Source organism: Nothobranchius furzeri, chromosome 3, assembly GCF_043380555.1.
Source record: "Nothobranchius furzeri strain GRZ-AD chromosome 3, NfurGRZ-RIMD1, whole genome shotgun sequence".
Classification (NCBI taxonomy): Eukaryota; Metazoa; Chordata; class Actinopteri; order Cyprinodontiformes; family Nothobranchiidae; genus Nothobranchius; species Nothobranchius furzeri.
In genome coordinates, this window is record NC_091743.1 from 40,236,058 (window position 1) to 40,260,313 (window position 24,256).

The 24,256-nt window shown below is 46.5% G+C and overlaps 2 protein-coding genes across 8 annotated transcripts in view; both read left to right on the forward strand.

The window, feature by feature from the left end:
* arhgap46a (Rho GTPase activating protein 46a) overlaps window positions 1-4,218 on the forward strand; it is a 41,620-nt gene extending 37,402 nt beyond the window's left edge. For all 4 annotated transcript variants that reach the window (XM_015960030.3, XM_015960031.3, XM_015960033.3 and 1 more), the window contains 5 exons: window positions 1,551-1,624; window positions 1,827-2,026; window positions 3,201-3,292; window positions 3,372-3,541; window positions 3,791-4,218. In XM_015960030.3, the coding sequence (XP_015815516.3) occupies window positions 1,551-1,624; window positions 1,827-2,026; window positions 3,201-3,292; window positions 3,372-3,541; window positions 3,791-3,985 (731 nt within the window). In that variant the 3' untranslated portion in view covers window positions 3,986-4,218. The remainder of the gene's footprint in view (window positions 1-1,550; window positions 1,625-1,826; window positions 2,027-3,200; window positions 3,293-3,371; window positions 3,542-3,790) is intronic.
* A 3,681-nt stretch (window positions 4,219-7,899) lies between these two features.
* phf20a (PHD finger protein 20, a) lies at window positions 7,900-22,261 on the forward strand. 4 transcript variants are annotated; one of them, XM_054747812.2, is made up of 17 exons: window positions 7,900-8,053; window positions 9,917-10,023; window positions 10,872-11,040; window positions 14,407-14,491; window positions 14,577-14,653; window positions 14,736-15,306; window positions 15,386-15,436; window positions 15,508-15,777; window positions 15,870-16,061; window positions 16,155-16,250; window positions 16,720-16,875; window positions 20,161-20,342; window positions 20,423-20,522; window positions 20,715-20,907; window positions 20,985-21,423; window positions 21,641-21,809; window positions 21,887-22,261. In XM_054747812.2, exons 2-17 carry the CDS (start codon window positions 9,941-9,943, stop codon window positions 22,027-22,029), a joined length of 2,976 nt encoding a protein of 991 aa, XP_054603787.2. In that variant the 5' UTR covers window positions 7,900-8,053; window positions 9,917-9,940; the 3' UTR covers window positions 22,030-22,261. The 4 variants fall into 4 exon arrangements, with proteins under 4 accessions (XP_054603787.2, XP_054603795.2, XP_070405260.1 ...); XM_070549159.1 differs by lacking the exon at window positions 7,900-8,053 and adding an exon at window positions 9,518-9,540; XM_054747820.2 differs by lacking the exon at window positions 16,720-16,875.
* Window positions 22,262-24,256: the final 1,995 nt, after the last annotated feature.

Sequence of the window (24,256 nt, forward strand, 5' to 3'; positions counted from 1 at the left end):
GGCCAGCTTTTAGGATGATGTCATCAGTGAGCGTCCCGATGATCTCACAGCAGGAACCTCGGCCACTGTCCTTGAGTGAGTCAGAACCCCTCGGCTGACTCAGACGGGACGAAGCAGCTGCTGCTGTTAGCTGGACAGAGTCAGGAATCGGTAGGTGATGTTCCAGTTGGCAGAGCTGTTCAATTATGGAAAAATCGTCCTAATCATGATTCTGTCACTCACTGAGCTGAACAACACGATCACACAGACCTGAAATAAATATGGAGTACCGTAAGATAACTGGTCTGTGTAGGAGAAACGAAAATGTCCGATCCATCGTGATTTCACATTCAGACACGGGTTCTAGACTCACGCACCCGCGATGGACAAAAGCTAAAGGTGGACAGACGGCGTTGCTATGACAACTCAGCAGAGCTGCTGCAGGACTCCGTGCACAGAAACTGTTTTTCAGAAGCTTAGAGCTGGAACGGTCCAGAAGAACGTCCCAGGACGCCGCGCCATCCGTCATGTGGGGCTCGTGAAGAGAAACCATGGATGTGTGGGTTTATGGAGACAGACGATGAATGGACGGTGAAGGAGTGAGGCTTTTAGAAAGTTGGGTGAATAGTTGAATTATTTCTGTTGATGAAATAGTTTTTATTGCTTGGGGCTGAAATCAAAAGTCCTGATGTTCAGCAGGAGGAGGTCGTCACTGGCTCCTTGGGCTTTATTAGCTCTATGCTGCTGTTGTGCAGACAGCCCCCCCCCCCCCCCCCCCCCCCCCCTCGGTCCAGATCACTCAAGCTCCTAATGAGCTCATATTTCTCCCAGGCTTTGGCTGCTTGGTTGTTGCGGCTTCGCCGGATCAGAACTGTTGTATAGACCAGCGCTAGTGCTGCAGCTCTGAGGGTTCAGCTGAGCCTCGATGGGAAACGAGGCTGGTCTTTGCCAGGACCGAGGACAAACGGCTGGACTTATCTGTCCAGTGAGATATAATTATAGTCAGATGAGAGGTTGTTGGTGTGTAGAGGGAGCATACAGGAGTGTTCCTCCTCAAGTTCATGAGAGGGAAGACTTTAGGAGAAGAGAAAGACCCACTAGAGTTTGGTGTTTGGGTTAGGTAACCTCTGAGTGAAGTTCTGGTGACCTATATCCCGGGACGGGTGGGGTTTCCGAGCATCCCCGGAAGCATTGACAGCCGTTCCAGCAGGTAGCAGTCAGGACACCTGGGGGCTTCTTCTGTTCTCCACATGCTGATGAGTCACCTGAGCCTCGGATGTGTGGGCTGGATCTCAGCCTGTGAAGCTTTTGCTCAGCTGCAGTAAATCTTCCCTCAGCCTGCCGGCAGAGCCCGGTACGCTCTAATCCCCCGGTCGCACCGTCACCATGTCTCCCTGTTAGCCTGCCTCTCATTTGACATCTGTGGGAAGTAAAAACACTGCTGTTCCACATCGTGGGAAAGAATTCAGATAATTTATTATTTTGTGCTTTCAGTAATGAATGACTGATGCTTAAGGATATTACACGGCTTTGTGTTTGGTCCTGACCTTGATTCCTCTGTCATCTTCAAGGCCTTCCAGTCAGCACGTATGCCAAGTTCTGCCATCGGAAGCTGCTGAAGGTGGCCATCACCGGTGGTAAGAAGGTAGGAGAAAGAGTGTTTTTACTGTAACGGTCGTGTGGAGTCAGTAGAACGTGTGAGGGTAGAGCTGAGTCATGCTGGTCTGAGGCAGGCAGACATAATTACAGGTGTGCTGGGACAGTCACAGGTGCAGACACAGATGAACACAGTCAACAGCCAGCGCTAGCACCCCAGAGTCAGCCTCACCTCACCTGTTCTCCCCCAGGGTCTGCGTAAGCCCACCGTAGAGGAGATTGACCACAGCAGGCGGGCCATCGTCACCCCCTCCCTCTTTGGCAGCTCTCTGGAGGAGGTGATGGAGAGGCAGAGCGAGCTGTTCCCAGACAGGAAACTGCCCTGGGTGCAGGTCCAGCTGTCCCAGTATGTCCTGGCCCTGGGAGGGGCTCAGACCGAGGGCATCTTCAGGTACCAGAGGGGTGTGTGTGTGTGTGTGTGTGTGTGTGTGTGTGTGTGTGTGTGTGTGTGTGTGTGTGTGTGTGTGTGTGTGTGTGTGTGTGTGTGTGTGTGTGTGTGTGTGTGTGTGTGTGTGTGTGTGTGTGTGTGTGTGTGTGTGTGTGTGTGTGTGTGTGTGTGTGTGTGTGTGTGTGTGTGTGTGTGTGTGTGTGTGTGTGTGTGTGTGTGTGTGTGTGTGTGTCATCATCCCCTTATGTCTAAGTATTGTGTACAGTTCTCTGTGCAGACCAAACAAGCACAGCCCTACTTTGCTCCTTACACACTCTAATTTGATACTTGGTGTGCGTGTGTTTATTAAGCATACATGCAATGCTTTTCTCCTTGCCTAATTTATACTTCTTCCTCTGCGTGGGGACGCACGCAACGCCGTTATCCGTCCTTGCGAGCCTGTTGGAGCACCCTCACACGGACGGACAGAGTCGAGCTCTCTTTTCTGGACACCCGTCCGTCCATACGGAGAACGCCAGCTTGTGATTGGTCAGGGCACCGCTGTCGTCTACAGCAGCTCTTCAAAAGCATAAAGAGAGCCGAGGATATCTAGCAGCCGCTTGAAGAATACCTCACGGATGAAAATATGAATGTTTTATCCCCCGTGACTGGAGAAGTGAAGATACGCAGCAAGCGTTTTATTCGTGGACGGAAACGACAGAAATGTGGGTTTAGAGGTGGGGAGCTCATGAAGAGGTGGAGGAGGATGAGGGACAAATTTGTTCATGTTAAAAAGTCTCAAATACAGAAAAACACAATATAAACACACCATCTTGGACCGGATACCACAGAACAGCGCTACGCCCTCTGGTGTTCTGGTGGAGAGTTGCTTTGTAACACTCCCCAGGAGACTGAGAAGTATGAGGGCAAGTTGTCGTCGCCGTCTGCGTGCGTCTCTCCCCCTGGTGGAGCTGTCGGAGAAGCATGACTTAGGCTTTAGGAAACCTAATTTACACGGTGACTCCTCATCGGCTCGGGGACTTCCCTGGAGAGCATGTTGGATTGTGATGGTTCCTTTTGTGGTGGTTTTCTCTCCAGCAGAAACATTTCAGTCTCCATGACTCCAATGGTAGTTTGTATGGTGGGTGTGGAGCTCCCTCTAGTGGCCTCAGAGTGTAACTGCTGCGTCTCCTTACAGAGTGCCTGGAGACATTGATGAGGTGAATGCTCTGAAGCTGCAGGTGGACCAGTGGAGGATTCCAGAGAATCTCTCTGATCCCAACGTTCCTGGTACGGTAGGGCTTTTAAAAGCTTTGACTTTTATCAGAAATGTGAATGTGTGTGTTGATGGTGTGTCCTTATCATGAAGCCTCTCTGATGAAGCTATGGTATCGTGAGCTGGAGGAGCCCCTCATCCCCATGAACTTTTACAAGCAGTGCATCAGTAACTGTGACGACCCTGTGGCGGCCATCGCTGTGGTTCAGTCTCTACCGGAGCTCAACAGGCTGGTTCTGTGCTACTTCATTCACTTCCTGCAGGTAACGCGCGCACACACACACACACACACACACACACACACACACACACACGCACACACACACACATTCAGCAGTGTTCCATATCCAGGCCACACCTCCACATTAACCTCTGCAGACATGTCTAATACTGTGCTTCAGCATGTATCAGAGGGACTCAAACAGGAACTGTTGCAGGTCAAAGGTCGTCGTGCACAGAGCTAGAGCGTTGGCCTCATTGCTTTTCCTCCTCTCTCACCTGATTATGTGCAGGTGTTCGCTCAGCCTTCCAACGTTGCCATAACCAAAATGGATGTGAACAACTTGGCCATGGTGATGGCTCCCAACTGCCTGCGGTGTCAGTCTGATGACCCGCGGATCATCTTTGAGAACACACGCAAGGAGATGTCCTTCCTGAGAATGCTGATCGTCCACCTGGACACGGGTCTCATCGAGGGTGTGGTGTAGACACTGTAAATCCTGGAGCGCACACATCAGTCGAGCTCAAACACTGTCCCTCTTAGGTCACACTGGAAACTGTTGCAAGGATGTCTTCCACCTCTGTCAGCATGAGGACTTCAGGATGTGTCCTCCTCTGTTTTCTTACTGAGAGATGAGGTGTATCTCTTTAGTTTCCACTGTTTTTATTCTGAAAATCCACGACGACTGCTCTCACACTGGCATGGGGGTCTCCTCTGAAGCTTGTGAAACCCAGTGACCCTTTGTCCTGTCCAAAGCTCACTGCTAGGGTTACGGGGACGGTTAGGTGTCCAGGTTTGGAGGTTTGTGGGACTCACTGCAGAAAATTTCTCTTGCAATAGAAAAATCTATATTTAAGCAGTATTGATCTTTTTTTTCCTGTGTTTGCGTGTGCGCACGTGTGTGTGTGTGTGCGTGTTTGTGTGTGTGTGTGTGTGTGTGCGTGCGTGTGTTTGTGTGTGTGCGTGCGAGTGTTTGTGTGTGTGTGTTTGTTTGTGTATGTGTGCGTGTGTGTGTGTGCATGTGTTTGTGTGTGTGTGCATGTGTTTGTGTGTGTGTGTGCGTGCATGTGTTTGTGTGTGTGTGTGTGTGTGTGTGTGGGCTCACATGGCCCATTGTTTTATTGTGTAAAGAGAGAATCTTCTAATTGTGTCTTAATAGTCTCGCCTGTGCTGCTTTGGGTCGTTTGTATCGATGGAAGGTTTTTCTCATTTTATCGTTTGAGAATCTTTATTCTAAACTGGGAGCTGCGCCGAAACCTGTTGGCAGTTTTGGGTGTTTTTGTTTTCTAAATCCTGCCAAAGTCAAACTAAAGGTTCTGGCTCAGCCTGATCGGACGTGGTGATGTGGGAGGCTGGCTGCTCATATGTTTTATCAATGTTTCAGTTGGATTTGTTCTCCTTCGTGGTCGTTTCTGTGCTCAGGTCTTCCGGATAAAAAAAACTGGTGTCATGTAAACGAGCTTAGTCTAAAACACTTGAGTGAATCTAAACGTCCGCAGTGATCACCCTCCAGGCTTTAGCTGATGTAACATAGGACTAACCTTTTATTATTCTAATCATCCATGTTGTGGGTGGGGGGCGCTTCGGTGCCACTGTAAAGAGAATGTGTGCGTGAGGGACGGAAGGGACGTAATGAACTGGTCATTTTATTCCTGCTGTAACAACAAAGATTCAAACCACTGTCCCCGGTGTGTGTTTGCAGACCGACCTGTCATGGCCGACCATAAATAAAAATATCCATTTGTTGATCAGCTGACTGGTGGTTGTTTATTTGAAGGAGAAAAGAAGTGTGAAGGACGACAAACAAGGGTTTAAACGTTTCTGTTGAGTTACGAAGAAGCTGATAAATCATGAAAGCCGAGCATCATTCTGACCCACATGGTTCAGGAAGAACCCAGACTAGAACACCGTGAAGAGTTTCACATCATCATCATGGCGAGAGAGGGTCCAGCTGGTTGTCCATGTGGACAAGTCTTCTGGAGACCTTTTGTGGTCAGATGAGACTGATGTAGCATTTTGGTCACCATGAGGAGTTGTATATAACATGGTGGTGGCCGCATCATGATGCGGGACTGATGCATTACTGAAGTAGGTTGACTACCTCCAGCTTTAACCCAAATCATCTGGGAGGGGGTCCAACAGGGCAATGACCCCAAACCCATCAAAGCTGGATGCTGATTGGATAAACCAGGCTAATGCTTAGCTTCTAGGAAAATCTTTACAAAATCTTGACTGTTGAAGTGATTAAAAAAACAACGATTTAATGAAGTTCTGTTGTATTTTCATGTCAGTGACTTCTATTACTGGTTTTAACTTCAGAGGGAATCAATCATTCAATAAAATGATATTTGGTTAAAATCTGAATAAAAATATTCTTACTGCAGGGAAAATTCAGAAAACATGAGTATCCTTGTAATCCTCTGTTCTATCTGCACTCTGGGGCCACATGTGGCCCATCAGCACCCCGGATGTGCCCCTCTGTGACTTTGACCGTAAATGAAATGAAGCGGAGTCGTGTTGGTTTTAGATGACTGGGGGAAAGACGTTTTATTGGTTTTTCCAGCTGAATTTCCACACAAGACCTAGCCTGGTGAACTAGACCAAATTCTTGCTTTGCAAAGTTTGGTCGAGGCATGCTCCATTGGAACCTCAGTAGCTCCTCACAGGACTCTGGCTAGCCAATCACAGCTTTCTAGAGGGGTTTCAAACACATAAAGAGCTGTGATTGGTCCATAATGGTGGGCCAATCATAGTGCTCTATCTGCTTAGTGAACAAATCACAGAGCTTTATCCGCTTTGTGGGCCAATTAGGGAACTCTATATGCCTGGTGGGTGGGATGATGCAACAGAGTGAAACAAGAGTATGTCACATTCATTGTCCAGTGGAATGCGGAGATCATTTGAAAGACAACGGTAGAACCCGCCCCACAACCGAGAGCCGTCAATGGAGCGTGGCCAGACTAAATAATACATTTATTTAGTCTGGCTTGCCAGGCTACAGAAGACCAGTAATACTAGTTACCTGGGTTAGCCCGTGTCTCTTTTATGAATTGAGACAAAACTTCACATCAGATTAGTTCCAATATAACTAAAAATGGCTGACAGTGTAGCATTAAGTCAATGTAATAAAATGTAATGGTCACTTTGGTCTGAAATATCCTGACCTTATGCCACGCTCAACTCATTCTTCCTGTAGTTGCATGACGGTGGAAACACCTACAACAGGGTTCCCTTCCCCAAGGGTCGGTTTCCAGCACGTTTTAGTTGTTTCCCTGCTCCAACACACTTGATTCACTTGTTCAGCAGCTCATTTGGCTCTGCTAAAGTCTATTAAGACACCTGCTGAATGAAATCAGGTGTGTTGAAGCAGGGAAACAAAACATGCTGAATAGCATGTTTTAGTTGTTTTAGCCCTCAGGGAAGGAGTCTTCTACCCCAGTCTACAAGAACCAAATGTCCATCTTCTAGAAGCTGGACTCAGGACTGAGGAGACTCAGCTCTTTAAATAAGGCGGTTTGTTCTGAATAAAGGAAAGTTGTAACTGTTTCCCATCTCTACAAGTTAGGAGGCTGATGAAAATGTCTCACCGAGATAAAAAAAAAAAAGATCCAACCTTATTTTAATTCACTTCATTTTTAACCATAAACTAGCAGTAAAACACATAAAACGTAAATCCCTCCTCCAATTGGAACGCTTAAATTGTTCGTTGGACGCGCATGCGCACTGTAGTTTTACGGTCCCCGCGGTGAGGCTAAAACAGCCCACCCGCAAAGATCTGCATGTTCCGTCGCGGGAACGCGCATAAACAGAGTTCAAAGGTAGACATGGAAGATGTTTACAGATGTTTATTTACGGGAATTAGATGCAGCCGTTACTTAGTTCAGATACATTTAGAATAATTTGATGATGAAAATGTTTAACGTATGCATCTTTGTTTTAGCGACATGGATTATCTTCTCTGTAAATAATAATCTGCAATAATCCGAGTAACCAGACGAAGAAAATATTATTTCTATAGCGCCTCTCAAGAAAAAAATCACGAGGCGCTTCACAAAAACAAAAAATGTAAAAATATTTTTAAAAAATCGAAAATTATTAAAAATATATTTAAAATGAGCAAAAATAGGCAATTGTGATAAAAAATGAAAGAAAGAGAGAGAGTGAATAAGAAAGAAGTGAGTGGATCCTGAGGGAGGTGGAATAGGTGGGGAGAGCAGAACACGCATCATCTGTTTTAAGCTGATGTTTATACATGACACGTGCTGATGAAGTCCAACTCACTAGTTATGACGTAGAAAGCACGATGTCACCCTTATTTACCACGAACAAGAGGTTTGCGTTTATTTCTATTCGTTTCTTTGGAGTGCGCGTTCCCGCGAGAAGGTACGAGAATCTCGACAAGCACGCACTTCTCAGCACAACACCGATGAACAACAGAGAAATTCAACTGCGTGGTCTGGAGCAGACAGGCGGAGGCGGCGGGATCTGCGCATTTGAAGGATTACGCTGCACATTTTTTACCCAACCAGCCTGCTAACGAGAGACTGGGAAACAGGTAGGCACGCCGAGTCATCTTCAGACCGCGCTTTTATGTGTTTGCTGCGCCATGAGCGGGCCTGCCTGGCGGCTGCATCATCTTCATCCACGGTTTGATGCCGCATGTCGGCTTTCAGAGTTCAAAACAAACGCGACCAAGTGGGTAATAACAGGCTCCCCGGGAGCGTGTCTCTGCTCGGTCTTCGCTGACTCGTGTGTTTCTATAATTACGGATGCGGGTCTTTTTACCGGGTGACTCTGCGTGTTTGTTGCGTTTCTCTGCTGAACAACTTTGCCGCGCTCCGTTTCCACGCCGCTCGTTCACGGTAGGAAAAGTACGGAGGTTAGGCCCAGCGCGAGGCCAGAGCTTCCCTGTGAGTGACGGCTTCATGCGTCCAATCAGGCATGAGGTCACGCCTACTTTTTTGTCGGACTCGGCCAATCACATGTGTGTAAAGCACTGACGTAGGGCTCAGCTTCTCGCGCTACACCCTACAGTTATAAAACACCAGACAATAAAGTGTCAGAGAAGAAAGTTATAAACAACCGATCGGCTGGAAATCTTTTAGGATACGGTTTCATTTTGTGTTTCCGGTTAAAATCACACTCGCGTGCGTTCATGTTTTGAACCTACTAACAAAAACAGCCCGTATGCGGCTCGTAACCCCGATTTCTTTTTAACATTCGGTTGAAAATGCAATAATCTGTACTAAAAACGTGCATATGACCTCCTTTCTTCAACGTGAACATTGATTTTGACATAATTAACGCTGGTTGCTCCTCCTCGTCTGGGCTGTCATGTTCGGCTTCCTGACCGCCATTAAAAGTCCTTAGATTAAGGTAAAAATCCTGTATTTGATGGAGTGGAATTGTGTCCAGATATAATGGTGGTTTTATTCTAGCTGCAACAGGCGGGAGATGATAAGCCTTTTGTCTCCTATTGTGTCTGCGTGAAACGGACTAAGCAGAAAAACACGTGGGCTGAGCGGCGCGTAGACACATCCGGTTTGTAGGCTGCAGTGCGTTGCATTCATACACCTCCATGATGGCGGGCCGAGCCGGGCGGCTCTGAATGTGAGCCCGGCCCCTGTTAGGTGAGTGGACCTGGACCAGTTAGATGAGTGACCCTGGTTAGGTGAGTGGACCTGGTTAGTGAATCTGGTTAGGTGAGTGGACCTAGCTGGACTCGGTTAGGTGAGTGGACCTGGACCAGTTAGATGAGTGACCCTGGTTAGGTGAGTGGACCTGGTTAGTGAATCTGGTTAGGTGAGTGGACCTAGCTGGACTCGGTTAGATGAGTGGACCCGGTTAGGTGAGTCGACCTGGACCTGGTTAGGTGAGTGCTCAGAACCGACAGCTTCAGGTGTTTGGTCCTCTGACCTCCAGATGAGGAGGGGCACTGAATCTGCATGTGACGTCATTCCTGTTGCATCTGCTCATCTGAATATTTGACCACCCGGTCTTCTCCACATACTCACCACCATTTCAGAGGCCTGGCTCACCTCGGTACTACACCTGTGTGTGTGTGTGTGTGTGTGTGTGTGTGTGTGTGTGTGTGTGTTTCCAGATAAAATACATCCCCACAGCCTGGCTAGTATTATTGCTGTGCTTGTGTACAGGAAGGCATCTCACGACCTTAGTGTCAAACCTACCTCATGATGAGTGGACTGACTTGAGGGTGTGTGTGTGTGTGTGTGTGTTTGTGTGCGCTGTTAGACACACATTACTATGGGGGTTGGGGTTTACCAACGAGCCTCGTTCTTTAATAGTGTGTTAACTGTTGTGTGTGTGTGTGTGTGTGTGTGTGTGTGTGTGTGTGTGTGTGTGTGTGTGTGTGTGTGTGTGTGTGTGTGTGTGTGTGTGTGTGTGTGTGTGTGTACAGGAAGGGAGCCTTGATGTGGGCAGTATGACTAAGACGCCCCCTAACAGAAGAGGGATAACATTTGAGGTGGGAGCTCAGCTTGAGGCCAGAGACAGCCTCAAAAACTGGTGAGTCATGGCCTCGTTCATCCCCCTCATTCCTCATTTACATACATTCATCACACGTTTAATGAAGGTCTGAAGAGTTCGGGTTCAGCAGAGCATGGATGATTTATTTGGTTTCATGTAAATCATAAAAGAATGTTTACATTACACACACACACACACACACACACAACTTCCTTTTGTAAATGCAAGTTCACACATTAGATATTAATCCCACTAATACTGGCGCATCATCCAGTCATCTGAGGGTTGGCGGTTCAATCCCAGCCTTTCCTGTCACTTTGTGTGTGTGTGTGTGTGTGTGTGTGTGTGTGTGTGTGTGTGTGTGTGTGTGTGTGTGTGTGTGTGTGTGTGTGTGTGTGTGTGTGTGTGTGTGAGAGAGAGAGATAGATGTAGCTCACCACCATCAGAGTGAATGAATAATGGATTCTCTCTAAAGCTCTTTGGCTCCTTTTTTATCATATAAGGTTATTATCGTCTCATTTAGGGCTGGGCCATTTGGACCAGAACCTGTAGCTCCACATCTTTATTCCTGTTAGGTATTTACAAGTGAACTCATTTAAATCTGAATTAACCAGCGAATTAAGTGCATCCTGGTTCTGCTGCCATCCACCATCAGTCTGAGCTGTGGGAACACTGGTGCAGTTGTCACACGTAGCTCTACGGTGCTGCTTACTACTGCTCTTATTTTCTGTCTCGTCCGTCTTCATAAACGAGTAAAGATGTCAACGAAACAAATCGGCTTCTGGGTGTTGTTTCTGAAGATTTGCGTTTCATGTTGTACATAAAGGATGATGGTCTAGAGTTCCTGCTCCCTTCCCAACCATCCATGATGTCATTTCCTCTTCCAGGTACGCTGCTAACATAGAGAAGATTGACTACGACGATGAGAAAGTACTGATCCATTATCGCCAGTGGAGCCATCGCTATGATGAGTGGTTTGACTGGACCAGTCCCTACCTGAGACCCGTAGAGAGGATCCAGCTGAGGAGGCAGGGCCTGAACGGCGACTCTTCACCTGTAAGCTCACATCTCCATCACGCTTTTGCCTGTGCTGCACAGGAAGCAAGGTGTTTGGTTCTGCAGTCCACTTAGCATGGTTCCCACACCTACCTGCTGTCACAGCCAATAACTAGTGATGCACCCATATGAAAGTTTTGGGCCGACTCCGGTATTAAGATCACTGTTGTGGCCGATAACCAATATTTGCCGATTACCGATATACTGGCATTAATGCTTCTAAAATCATCAGATTTTGTATAGAATGAAAATTATTAAAGCTGAATTTACATTAATATGTACACACACCACACACATTTATAGTTCTGAGATGATTACGATCACGGTCACGTGACTAAACAATCACACATCACCCACCTCACCCTCTGAAACAGGCAAACAAATGGAGACAAGATGGAAAAACTACCGGTTAATATCGGCCCGGTTTTATTTATCGAACCAATGCTGATAAGTTAAAAATGACTAACATCGGCTGATACCGAGATTGATGCCGATATATTGTCCATCCCTACCGATAACAAATATTTATCACATAGACATGCTTACACCACCTGCTTCTGTTAAACACCCCCACATTTAGGGCTGAACGATTGCGATTATTATTATTTTCTTCAATATTGCAATTGAGATTTAATTCACGAATATTTTCTCAAGGGGCTTTTCTCATTTTTCAACTAACAGAAGCAAAAATAATCTATGTACAGTTGTGGTCAGAAGTTTACATACACTTGTAAAAAATATAATATAATGGCTCTACTGAGTGTCCCGTTATTTCTAAAACTCTGATTTTTCTCTGATAGAGTGACTGGAACAGATACTTCTTTGTCACAAAAAAACATTCATGAAGTTTGGTTCTTTAATGTCTTTATTATGGGTTAACAGAGAAAAGTGATCACATTTGCTGGGACACAAATATACATGCAGCAGTGCTAATATTTGGTTACATGTCCCTTAGCCATTTTCACTTCAATTAGGCGCTTTTGGTAGCCATCCACAAGCTTCTGGTTGAATCTTTGACCACTCCTCTTGACAGAATTGGTGAAGTTCAGTTAAATTTGATGGCTTTCTGACATGGACTTGTTTCTTCAGCACTGTCCACATGTTTTCAATGGGGTTTAAGTCAGGACTTTGGGAAGGCCATTCTAAAACCCTTATTCTAGCCTGATTTAGCCATTCCTTTACCACTTTTGATGTGTGTTTGGGGTCATTGTCCTGTTGGAACACCCAACTGCGCCCAAGACCCAACCTTCGTACTGATGATTTTAGGTTATGTTGAAGAATGTGAAGGTAATCCTCCTTCTTCATTATCCCATTTACTCTCTGTAAAGCACCAGTTCCATTGGCAGCAAAACAGCCCCACAGCATAATATTCCCACCACCATGCTTGACTGTAGGCATGGTGTTCTTGGGGTTAAAGGCCTCACCTTTTCTCCTCCAAACATATTGCTGGGCACTGTGGCCAAAAAGCTCGATTTTCGTTTCGTCTGACCACAGAACTTTCCTCCAGAAGGTCTTATCTTTGTCCATGTGATCAGCAGCAAACTTCAGTCGAGCCTTAAGGTGCCACTTTTGGAGCAAAGGCTTCCTTCTTGCACGGCAGCCTCTCAGTCCATGGAGATGCAAAACACGTTTGACTGTGGACAATGACACCTGTGTTCCAGCAGCTTCTAATTCTTGGCAGATCTGCTTTTTGGTGATTCTTGGTTCACTCTTTACCCTCCTGACCAATTTTCTCTCAGCAGCAGGTGATAGCTTGCGTTTTCTTCCTGATCTTGGCAGTGATGAAACAGTGCCATGCACCTTATACTTACAAACAATTGTTTGCACTGTTGCTCTTGGGACCTGCAGCTGCTTTGAAATGGCCCCAAGTGACTTTCCTGACTTGTTCAAGTCAATAATTCGCTTTTTCAGATCCATGCTGAGCTCCTTTGACTTTCCCATTGTAGTGTTTGTGGGCGTTTGTATCCAATGAGCCCTATTTACCTGGCCTAAGAGAAGTCACCCGCTGTAGTCACTCATAATCACTCACAAGAAGTTAAGAGGCCATGCTATGAAGCTCAGTTCACTGACACGTTTCTAAGCCACCAAAATTGCTAGTTCATGTTGCTGTATGTATATTTGTGACCCAGCAAATGTGATCACTTTTCTCTGTTAACCCATAATAAAGACATTAAAGAACCAAACTTCATGAATGTTTTTTGTGACAAAGAAGTATCTGTTCCAATCACCCTATCAGAGAAAAATCAGAGTTTTAGAAATAACGGGACACTCAGTAGAGCCATTATATTATATTTTTTACAAGTGTATGTAAACTTCTGACCACAACTGTAACTTGTACTGAATATAAACAAGTTTATGTATCTACTTATTTATCTACAGATCATATCAACACGTTTATTCGTCTACATAAACATAAACACTCGCCAGTAAAGACCACATTTTGTATTTGAAGGTGCGATGCTTTGCAGCCAGGAGCACATCCCTTGAAGCAGCATAGTGTCCCGTTTAAGTCTTTTGTGTTTAGAGTTTTTGATGTCTTGTCCACACTGAGCTTCCGTAGTTCAGTTTCGTCCATAGCTGCTAGCCAAACCTCAGTGGAGTTAGCCTCTTACGTTTCCTAGCTTTACTAAAATATCTGTCTGTACTTATTTGATTAATGGCTGTTTTTACTTTTTATTAGACTCCAAATCTAATCATTTGGCACGTTTCTAATTCATAATTTGTAAGAATGTATTAGGCAATATTAGCATTAGTATCCCTAAGGTGTTTTCCTGGTGTATTAGCATTTTGCTAACCACTTGCTGCCAGCCAAATCGCAGTCTTTGCGATTAGAAAATCTCCTTTTGTTACATTGCAGTTGAATTGCATATGCAATTAATTGTTCAGCCCCCCCCCACCCCACCCCACCCCCCCAAAAAGCCCTCACAAACAGGTAGAGCAGGTTGTCCGGTAATCGGAAGTTTGCAGGTTAGATCCTGGCTCCGACCAGAGAGTGCTGCTGTTGTGTCCTTGGGCAAGACACTTAACCCACCTTGCCTACTGATGGTGTTCGGAGGGACCGGTGGCGTCTGTGCTCGGCAGCCTCGCCTCTGTCAGTGCGCCCCAGGGCAGCTGTTGCTACCTCGTAGCTCATCCCCACCAGCGTGTGGAAGTGTGTGTGAATGGGTGAATGACTGATCGTGTTGGGGGGGGGGTGTAGAACCCTAAGAAGGCGCTGTACAAATACAGGCCATTTACCATCAGTTTGGCTTATCAGAGCGAGGAGGTTGATGCTGATCCGTGGTGCATCCCCGTTATGGACTCCTCGCCCCTGAAACGCTGGCGGGTCGTTCCCATGATGCACTAAAGTCACGCTGTTTCCTCCAGGGCTTTCACGTAAATGACAAGGTTCTGGCCAGCTGGTCCGACTGCCGTTTCTACCCCGCTAAAGTCATTTCAGTCAATAAAGATGGTGGGTATCGTGTTAAATATTTAATGGTTTCATGAATCTCACAAAGGAAAGCTTTAGCTGGTGTCTTCTTTGGTGTCCGCTGTAGCGTCCTACACTGTAAAGTTCTACGACGGAGTCATCCAGACAGTGAAGGGAATGCACGTGAAGCCTTTCATCAAAGAGGTACGTGAAAGTCGGCGTTTCCGTCTGTGGTCCTCGTCTCGGCCGATTCTGCTCACTCTGTTCATAACTATGCTGCCCATAGAGACGTGGACGGTCTCGGTCCTCCGACCAGAACGTGGTGAAGAGGACGGCTCCGACCCGCCGAGACAGACGTCCACATGAGAACGGCGGTCCCAAAAGCAAGAGAGTCAGACGCAGCACTTCAGACCAGGAGGAGGACAGCAACAGTGATGATGAGGAGCAGGAAGAGGAGGAGGAGGAGGACCAGAAAACCAACGGCCTCCTGGAGGCGGAGCATCCTACCAAGCAAGTGGAGGACATGGTGGACCACTCTGAGCAGAACAATCTCACAGACACAGAAAAGAGGACAGGACTCCTGAACGGGGTGAAGGCTGAAGAAGACGATGAAGATGATGTAAATGTGGAGACATGTCACGTTAATGGAGACATGAAAAAGGAGGAGATGGGGTTGGAAGAGGGTGGAGCAAAACCAAATGCAGAGCTGCAGACTCAGGTGTTGGTCCAACCGGAGCGAGTGACTGCCTCTCCCATGAAGACGGAGTCCACCGGTGCTGAGCAGAACCCCAGCATCCAATCAGAGAGCGCTCCGCCTGCAGCAGAGACACCCCCACATCCACCCCCACCTGTCAAACGTAAGTGATGGTGAACGTTAGCTGATCTGCAGCATAACCCCTCAAAGGACTAAAGTGAGTCTCTGTGTCTCCCTGACAGCCATCAGGAAGCAGGGCTTCCACAACCCCAACAGATTCAGCAGAGAGCCGCGTGAGTACACGCTGAAGGTGTCGCCCCTCAGCTTGTCTCCACCCTCCTTTAACGGCTGCTCTTTGTTTTAGTGTACCGGGTGATCAAAAACCAGCCTCCTCCAGTCCTGTCCATCAACCTGGACCACAACCCCTTCAAGTGCAGCGCTGCAGGCTGCACCAAGTCATTCCGTAAAGCCAAGCTGCTGCATTACCACATGAAGTACTACCACGGAGAAGACCAGCCCCCAGAGGGACAGCACAGCCCCACCAGGAGCATCCACACCAGGGCCTCTGAGAAGCAGTCCACACCTGCTGGTCTGGAGGCTCCAAAGAGGAGGCGCACCATCTCAGCCTCCATGAGTGAGCTCCTGTCCACCTGTGTAACCATTGGGGGGGGGGGGGGGGGGGGGGGGGCTTCATCCATTCATTCCTGTCCCTTTTATTGTTCTCAGACTCTGGAGCTGTGGCGTCTCCCCGTGGGGAAGTGAAGACTGCAGGCAGACGCACGTCAGCCCCACCTGCAGTCAGCAGCCAGGGCCCCCAGCAGAGGGCGCTGCTGCGGGAGAAGAGCAAGGAGAACCAGCTGGAGCGGAACACGTGTCTGCTGCAGGACAAGGTCTCAGACAAGCCGGGCTTGGACATGGGTCAGTATAATGCTGCGTGTCTCCATGCTTTTGGCTCCAACACATACCTGTGTGGTGAGATCAGGTGTGTTGATGTGGGCTCTACGTCTGCAGGGTCTGTGAAAGACAAACAGAAAGAGAGGCCCAAGCAGAGGGACTTCCTCCGCATCAAACTGAAGAAGAAGAAGAAGAAAAAGAAGGCCGAGTCAGGTAAGGACCAGGTCCCTGTCTCAGGGCGAGGTCAGCCTGCTGCTCTGCATGCACGCGCGCTCTCTCTCTCTCTCTCTGTGAGTGACTGCTCGCTCGCCCTCAGCATAAAGCTCTCCATTCACTCCTGTTGCTATGGTGACTGAGATGTGTGTGGGAGGAGCTTACCGCTGCTTTCTCAGCATCACACTGCCACTGGTCATTTACTATTTTGTGTTAAACATCAGCGTCCTGCTGATAAAAGGCCAGGTGTGGTGGCACTAAGTTTGTGCCAAAAATGTCCGTTTACACCTGTGGTTGGCATGGCAACGGGATGCCTCCCTGTGAGGTTTACAGGCGTGAGCTGTATAGGCGTTTGTGTTCCCTGACTGTTCTTTTCCAGATGTTTGCTGTGCCACATGTTGTCCCTCTGACAGGAGTTATGTTTAACGTCTTGTTCTACGTCTGCTCCCTCCCTCCCCTGTATTAACAGACTACACGGGTAGTGAGGAGAATATTGACATCTCAGTATTGGGGCTTCACTCCAAATTGAATTTGCCACTCAAACCCCCCCCTACACACAATCACAAGCCTGAGGTCTATCCCAGCAGACCCGGATACAGCTACTCAGAGCAGATACGTGTCGATGGTGGGTACATCTATGACGGTGTGTGACTGTTTGCTCCGTACTGTGTGTGTTTGGGTGAGTGTTTCCCACTTTCTCTCCTTTGTGTCCTCCTTTTCTCTCTGGATTCAGTCCACCATGATGCTCATTGGCCTGGAGCTCCTGTGTGCTGGTCCTGCTCAGCACCAGATACCTGATATCTCTGGTTCATTGAATCCTGACTTCTCTGTCGCTGCTGTGGCTTGCTTCATAAATAATCCTCGGCTGTTTAATAAAAGCTCTGCATTCTGACTCAAAGGGAAGCTGCAGACTTTTCCAGTGGGGTTCTGACACCTCTGTGGTCGGAGGCTCTGTAAACAACCTTAGTTTGGAGTTTTCTTCTGAAAGATTGACCAGCTAACGGATAGTTGCAATGGAGCCAGTTCTAAAGTGGAATGATGTCATAATTTAAAAAATGAAACCTAATCTTAAATTGGGGATGAACCTTGTTATCTTTGCTCATATTAATAATAGATCAAATGTAGCATATCACGTAAACCCTCAGGTCTCTCTTTAATTTACTCGTCCTTGGAGGACAAAAATGTCCGCTCGTTAAAGTGGATATGAGAAAAATGTATACATTTATTTTATTTATTTATTGCCTTATTTTTTTTTCTCAATGTATAAAAACGTCAATCATTTTGAGGATTCCAACCCTTCAAACTCCGTCCAGAAACTTTTTCTGCCTGGGGCATTTATTACTAATCGGTCTTGGTCATGTTATGAAATGTCTAAAAAATTAGCATCAATAGTTTTTGTGTAGCAACAGATTTAAACGTTACCATCCTCTTGTAACTACTGAGGACAATAACAGCCCATTGACTTCCATTCAAACCGCAGTTCTTGATCCTGTAACATCTGCAACAAATAATCACGCTTTCTTTGGTATTAGGGTTTCATTTTGGAGAAAAGTAGCCAAATTTATGATTTTTACTGTTCACCACCAGAATCAGTCATTTCTCCATTAGTGGCACAGGCGAGGAAGTGCACACGTTTCTTTAGATCTTCTGCTTTTTGTATTGAAGTCAAAAGGTCAGCCTGACCTCAGACAGGGCTCTTGTAAAGCTTGGGTTATGCTTGACGCGTCCGCGAGGTTCGCCCGGCTCCGCGTGGCAGCATCGCGTCATTTCAACAACCACGCCCCTCCACCGCGCCTCCTCACGGCCCAAACTTTCTGCACCTAGGAAATTTTCTAACCACGCAGACGGCCGGATGCGGAAGAACATGGCGGACCGGTAAGAACTAGTATGGCAGAGGTTCGTAAATACAGACATTTGTATGATTCAGCTCTCAGAGATCACCGTGATCAACATGTTGTTAATAATTCTTGGAGAGAAATAGCTCGCACTGTCGGAAAAGACGAGGACGCTGTTAAAAATGCTGGAATGCCATGTTGTAAACAACAGTAAATTTTACTTCTACTATGGTGTAGTGTTGGATGCATGCCGTAGAGCTCCATGCTGCCCCCTACAGTTTGGGAGAATATTGGCTCACCGCAGAGACGAGCCGCATGAACCATAAACGTTGCAAGTTGTGAAGCGCGTTCCATCCGCGAGCCGCGTCACCAAGCGGAAAGTAAATGCGTCAAACATGAACCAAGCTTAAGCTGGAGCCTGTCTCCACACCGGGAACAATGATAGATCATGACGAAAAGGTTAGCACAAACACCAATGCCCCCCAAAAAACTAAAAACTAAAAAGCTAAATGCAAAGTTTAGGGCAGAACCTGAACCAAAAGATTTAGAGTCTTTTAGACGTCTCTTCTGTAGGGTTTGTCAGAAATCCATCAACCAGACGCGTAAGAGTATACGACATGACTGCTTGGTCAGAATGAGCAGCAGCAAGCTAGCATTAGCGGCGCCTGCTAACTCTAGAATTTGAGCGTAAGTAATACCAGCGTGAGCGGCTGCTGCTAGCTTGCTGCTGCTCTGGTCGAAGCGAGGCTTGAGTTGATTTTGTTGCATCGGATTTTTTTTTTTGCAGAAACTGAGAAGCTTGGTCTGTTTGTGGTGAAGCGCTGCTACAAAACAGAACCACGTCCCCCTGTTACGTTTGTGACGGTTAAACAGTCTTTACATTTTAGCTCTAGTTTATTATTCATTCACTTTATAATTACACACTGTTAGGCTAATAAATGTGGTTAGAACTGAATCAGAAAAGTAACATAAATAATTATGACTGGTTCATGCAAACACTGTTACAAATCTTTATACTACCTTAAATGCAGCAGTACTATTGGATTAGCATGGGATTGCCTTCCTGCCTTTAATCAAGAGTCTTTAGTCCGTGTGGGAGCGTTAATCTGTCCACAACCAGTCCTTCTCGTGTTCAGATACGTTTTCCTTGACCTCAGCTCGACTGTTGTTTCTCTGGAGTCTCGGCTCCTTTCCTCTGGGCTCTTGTACTGAGGTGATCCTGCCAAAAGTCTCCCAGCCAATAGGAATCCAGAGATGAAGCTGACCAATGAGCTTGTCACAGTCTTCCTCTGGGTATGCTTGTTTTTATTACCTACAGGGTGGGGTTGGGCGATATGTTGAGGGTTTCACCTCGATAACGATAAACGGACGATAACTACAGGTATGCGCAGAAGCAAAAGTTGTCCACTAGATGGGGCTGTCGCAGGTATTATGTTGAGTCACATACTCAAGGTGGTACAGCTTCTTAAGGGGACGCGAATGTTGCCAACCTACACACACGTTTTCATGTTTTATTATTACATTTATTGACTTGAGAAAATTTTTCACGATAAGAGTCAGAAAATTCGATAATGATAGATTCTTGATTTATTGCCCAGCCCTACTTCTGGGTTTACTCACCCACCCAATGATGTGTGGTTTTTGGGCGAGTAGGGTACTGACGCACCCCGAGGTAGGCTAACGATCGCGTTGGTGAAGGAAAACATCCGAACACAAGAAGGAACCTTTAGTGAGAACAGAGTTTAGAGCGAGCAGAACAAGATCTGAGTATGAAAACAACAATCAATGTCCTGGAACGGACAGAAAACGCTCCTGATTACAGGCAGGTTTTACCCCAGTACAATAAAACCTGTGTTCGTGTGAAGGCTTCCAGAAGAACAACAACAATCTACTGGCCCCACTGATCAGAGCAAATCTTTGTTTCTCCATACTGAGGTTGTTCAGACAGCCAGCTGGTCAGTTTGCGTAACCTCACTTGAAAGCTGTGAACCTCCCTTTAATCCAGACAGGAGCACGCTCCTCTGGCTGCTGCTGTGGTCTTGTATAAAGTGTACTGGTTGTGCTGGTTCCTGCAGACGAGGACAGCATCAGCGACTGGTCCACGGACAGCTGCGGGTGGAGCGATGACGACCTGGAGGTGGATTTAGACGTCACCACGCCGCCTCTGAGCGTAGATTCTGGAGCCCTGGACTCCAGCGACCAGGAGATCGTGCGATGCATCTGTGAGGTGGAAGAAGACAATGACTTCATGATTCAGGTGACCTGGTGGTGTTTGTCTCTGGAGACTCGTGTAAGACATGAACCCATGGTTCTACCTCACATCTGTCCTCTGTTCAGTGTGAAGAGTGTCTCTGCTGGCAGCACGGCACCTGCATGGGCCTGCTGGAGGACAACGTCCCAGAGAGGTACACCTGCTACATCTGCAGAGATCCACCAGGTGAGTTTGATTGTCCACTAACGTCATCAGGCTTGTTTTTGATCAGCGTCATATTCATGTTGATTCTGTTAGGTCAGATTTATCAGGCGGACTAATAAAAGGCTCCCATCAGTCATAAAAGCTAGGATTTGCTGTTCAACAGTGTCGTGACGTGCTGCTCCTCCCGATTCCCATCTTCTTTCTTCCTCTCAGGTCAGAGGCAGAGTCTGCGATACTGGTACGACCGGGACTGGCTGACCAGTGGACACATGTACGGCCTCTCCATCCTGGAGAACTACTCTCACCAAAACGCCAAGAAGATCACCACCACCCACCAGCTGCTGGGAGACGTGCACCATGTGGTGGAGAACCTCAACGGCCTGCAGCTGAAGATGAGCATCTTACAGTGAGTACCTGGAGACAGGGGACGGGTCTCCTCTGCTGAGCTTCTCTGGTTCATCATCCTGTCCCTGGTCTCCTCAGGAGCAGCAGCCACCCAGACCTGCAGCTCTGGGGCCAGCCCTGGAAGCATCTGCAGAGGCCGCGGCTCGGCTCGGACTCGCGTCAAGGCAGCAACACGGCTCCGTCTCCCGTTACTCCCGATGAGGACTTGAGCCGAGGAGAGATTTTAATGTCCAATGCCCTGGAGAAGCTGAGCCGGGCTGCCGCAGCCGCCACCTCCTCCTCCTCCTCCAGCGCCTCCTCTCCGTTCCCATCCTTCCGGGACTCGTACATAATCAGCGAACACTGTTATCAGAAGCCCTGGGCCTATTACCCCGCTGTAGAGCAGCGGCTGGTGGTGGAGACCCGACAGGGATCCGAGCTGGAAGACAGCATGAGGAGCACGGAGGAGCTGCTGGAACGGGAGCAGCGCTACGGGAGCCTGCTGGAGGTGGACAAGCCTAAAGCAACGAGCAACAAGGTAGAGTTGATGACTGTAGTGAAGGATTCAGGCCCAGCCTGTGACCTTCATGAGGTTCTGTAGCTGACAGCCACTTGGGGAGTAGGGTCAGCCATGCTGAGAGCTGGAAGGCTGGAGGTCATCCAGGGGTCTTACTCAGCTTTGTTTAGCCGTCCCTGGATCAGCTCTCCTCTCTATGAGTCACCAAGCATTTAGACATCATCCTTTTCTGTTTCAGGCCTTGATGGGTGTCTCCTGGTCGCCTGCTGAGGACAAGGAGGACAGTTGTCAAGACACTGGAGACAACAGGAAGTACCAGCAGTGGCAGATGAACTTACTGGATCACATAGATGCTGTCCAGGACGAGGTCTCACACAGGATGGACTTTATTGAGAGGGAGTTGGATGGTGAGAGAACGACGCACCTTTCCAGACCGCCTGGTGTGCAAACACAACCTCACTTCTGACTTTCTGCTGTGTTTCAGTGTTGGAGAGCTGGCTGGACTACACCGGGGAGCTGGAGCCTCCTGAACCTCTGGCTCGTCTCCCTCAGCTCAAACACCGCATCAAACGACTGCTGTCCCAGCTCAGCAAGGTCCAGCAGATCGCTCTGTTCAGCTCCACGTGAGGGTGCCAGAGAGCAGCTGCAGCCTCAGGCCCCAGCAGCCGCTGTACCAGAGCAGCAGGAGGGATCACTGATGCAAGAGACGCTAATCCTGTGTGGCGGTGGGGGGTGCGGTACTGCAGCCTGTCTGTGTCATATCTGGATATTTAAATGAGGAGAGTGAGCCTCTTGAATCAGGATGAAACAAAACAGAACCTCTGAAAGCAGGAGAAACCCTTCGGACCCGGTTACACTCGATGTGGCGCCCAAACCTAATGAATGCCTTCTTCTGAACTACTGCTTAATGTTGCCCTGTCTTTCTCAGTGCACAGTGCTCTAGCTCCACAAGCTTTATTTTCACACCTGAACCAACACTGCAGTAATTTTTGAACACATTATTTTCTGTTATTTGTGTCTCAAACTCACCTTTTTGCTCCTCTTTCCTGCCATACTGTGTTACAGGCCCTGCTGTTGATTTAGAGAATTGGTAACTTGAATACATTCACTCTGTTCTCTCACCATTCAGGCCGTCTTTAATGTTCCCAGTTAAACTGTGAAGTTTGCTTTTCTTAAGATTCAAGTCCTTTTTTACCATTTATTTGCTCATCAAATCATTTTCGGTTTTTCTCCCTCTTTATTTGGACTTTGTCGCTGTTGCATCTAATGCATCGTTTGTTGAGTTCTGTGTTGTTAACCTAGCATTCTGTCTGTACATTTCCTAGAAAACCTAAACATCTGTTCTTTTTTTACTCCTTTTCATCAGTTTATTTAACTGTTGATTATAAAGTTGTCATTCAAAGCTGTTTTGAATTGGCACGGTTCCAACCACAGTTAATGTATGCCACTGTACTGTAAGTGTGTGTCCTAGAAGCGGGGAACATGTCAAACAATACAAACAGATTTCCTGGTACATTAATAAACTATTAATAATCGGTATGAGCAGGTTTACTGGTGTGTCTGTGTGTGTGTGTGTGTACCATTAGGTTTTGTAAGGTGCACTAGTCTGGCAGATAAAACAAAGTGATATTAAGGTTGATGAAATTTTTCAGAGGCTAATTGGATGCTGTAATCACACTTAGGTGTGTAAAAAACCTATAATGTTAATTATGAGCAGAACATGTCAGAGAAATTGATAAAATGTGGAAAAACTTTTCACTGCAGACATTTATGTCACGTTATCTCTTTCGAATTAATAAGCTTCTAGCACACAGGTGGCCAATTCCTACAGAAAATATATCTCACTAAAATGACGTTCAGGGTTAAATAGCCCGCTGTCTGTAAATGTTTCTTCTACCTTCATTTGTTATTTTCAAATGTAGGTGTTACATTTAACTTATCTTCAATTTTGCCTTCAACCCATATGAATTTTTTAAATTTATCTGATTAAATATGCTTATCAAATTAAATCAGCTGTTTGCAATCAAACATTTACTCTACAAACATTTAGCTTTTTTACAAGATGGTTTCTATTTGTGTTTTATTTTATGTGATTGTTTGATTAGAAACTACAAACATAAGCTGGTAAATGTTTCTAATTAACATAGATTTGTTTTATAATTTAATTAATTTATTAATTAAAATTACTACTACTACTACTAAAGCTGCCCAGGTGTTGTTGTTGTGTTAATAATTGAGAAAGTTAATGAAAATAAAGTAAAAAAAAAATAAATTAATTAAAGTAAATTCCACTACTACTTACATTAAAGAAGTAAAGAAGTTTAATTAAATTGACTAGTTGATTAATTAATAATAAAAAATGGTAAATTAATTAATTATATCCACAATATTTTCTTTAGTGTTCTTTACTTTTTTAGTAAAGTAAGTAAGTAGTAGTGGTAGTAGTAGTGGTGGTGGTAGAAGTAGTTGTAGTACTAGATCTAGTAGTAGAAGTAGTAGTAGTGCAGAACTGTTGGGGGCGGAGCTTAAGTGTCCTTTGATCTGATGACATCGTAAAGAGTTCATCAGCTTCATCAACAACACAGACAATCTCGTCAGAAGAGAAGTTACCTTTGTCGAAGGCACATCGTTTTTGTCATTTTTAACAGCGTTTCGTACAACAGAATGATTACGAAAGTGCGTCGCCTCAGTACAAAAAACGGTCACACGTTTCAAAAACCAGCCATCGAGCAACTCAAAGAAAATAATTATTTTATCCACTCAGCTATTTGGTCATTAATTCACCGGATTTTTCAAAACGTCAAAGCCATCAATATAAAGAATAAACTTTCAGAAGGGGACAGGGGTTTCATCG

Coding starts and splice junctions, on each gene's coding strand:
- phf20a (XM_054747812.2), top strand. CDS start 9,941: ATGACTAAGACGCCCCCTAACAGAAGAGGGATAACATTTGAGGTGGGA. Junction 10,024..10,871: donor AGAGACAGCCTCAAAAACTG/GTGAGTCATGGC, acceptor TTCCTCTTCCAG/GTACGCTGCTAACATAGAGA. Junction 15,307..15,385: donor TCCACCCCCACCTGTCAAAC/GTAAGTGATGGT, acceptor TCTCCCTGACAG/CCATCAGGAAGCAGGGCTTC.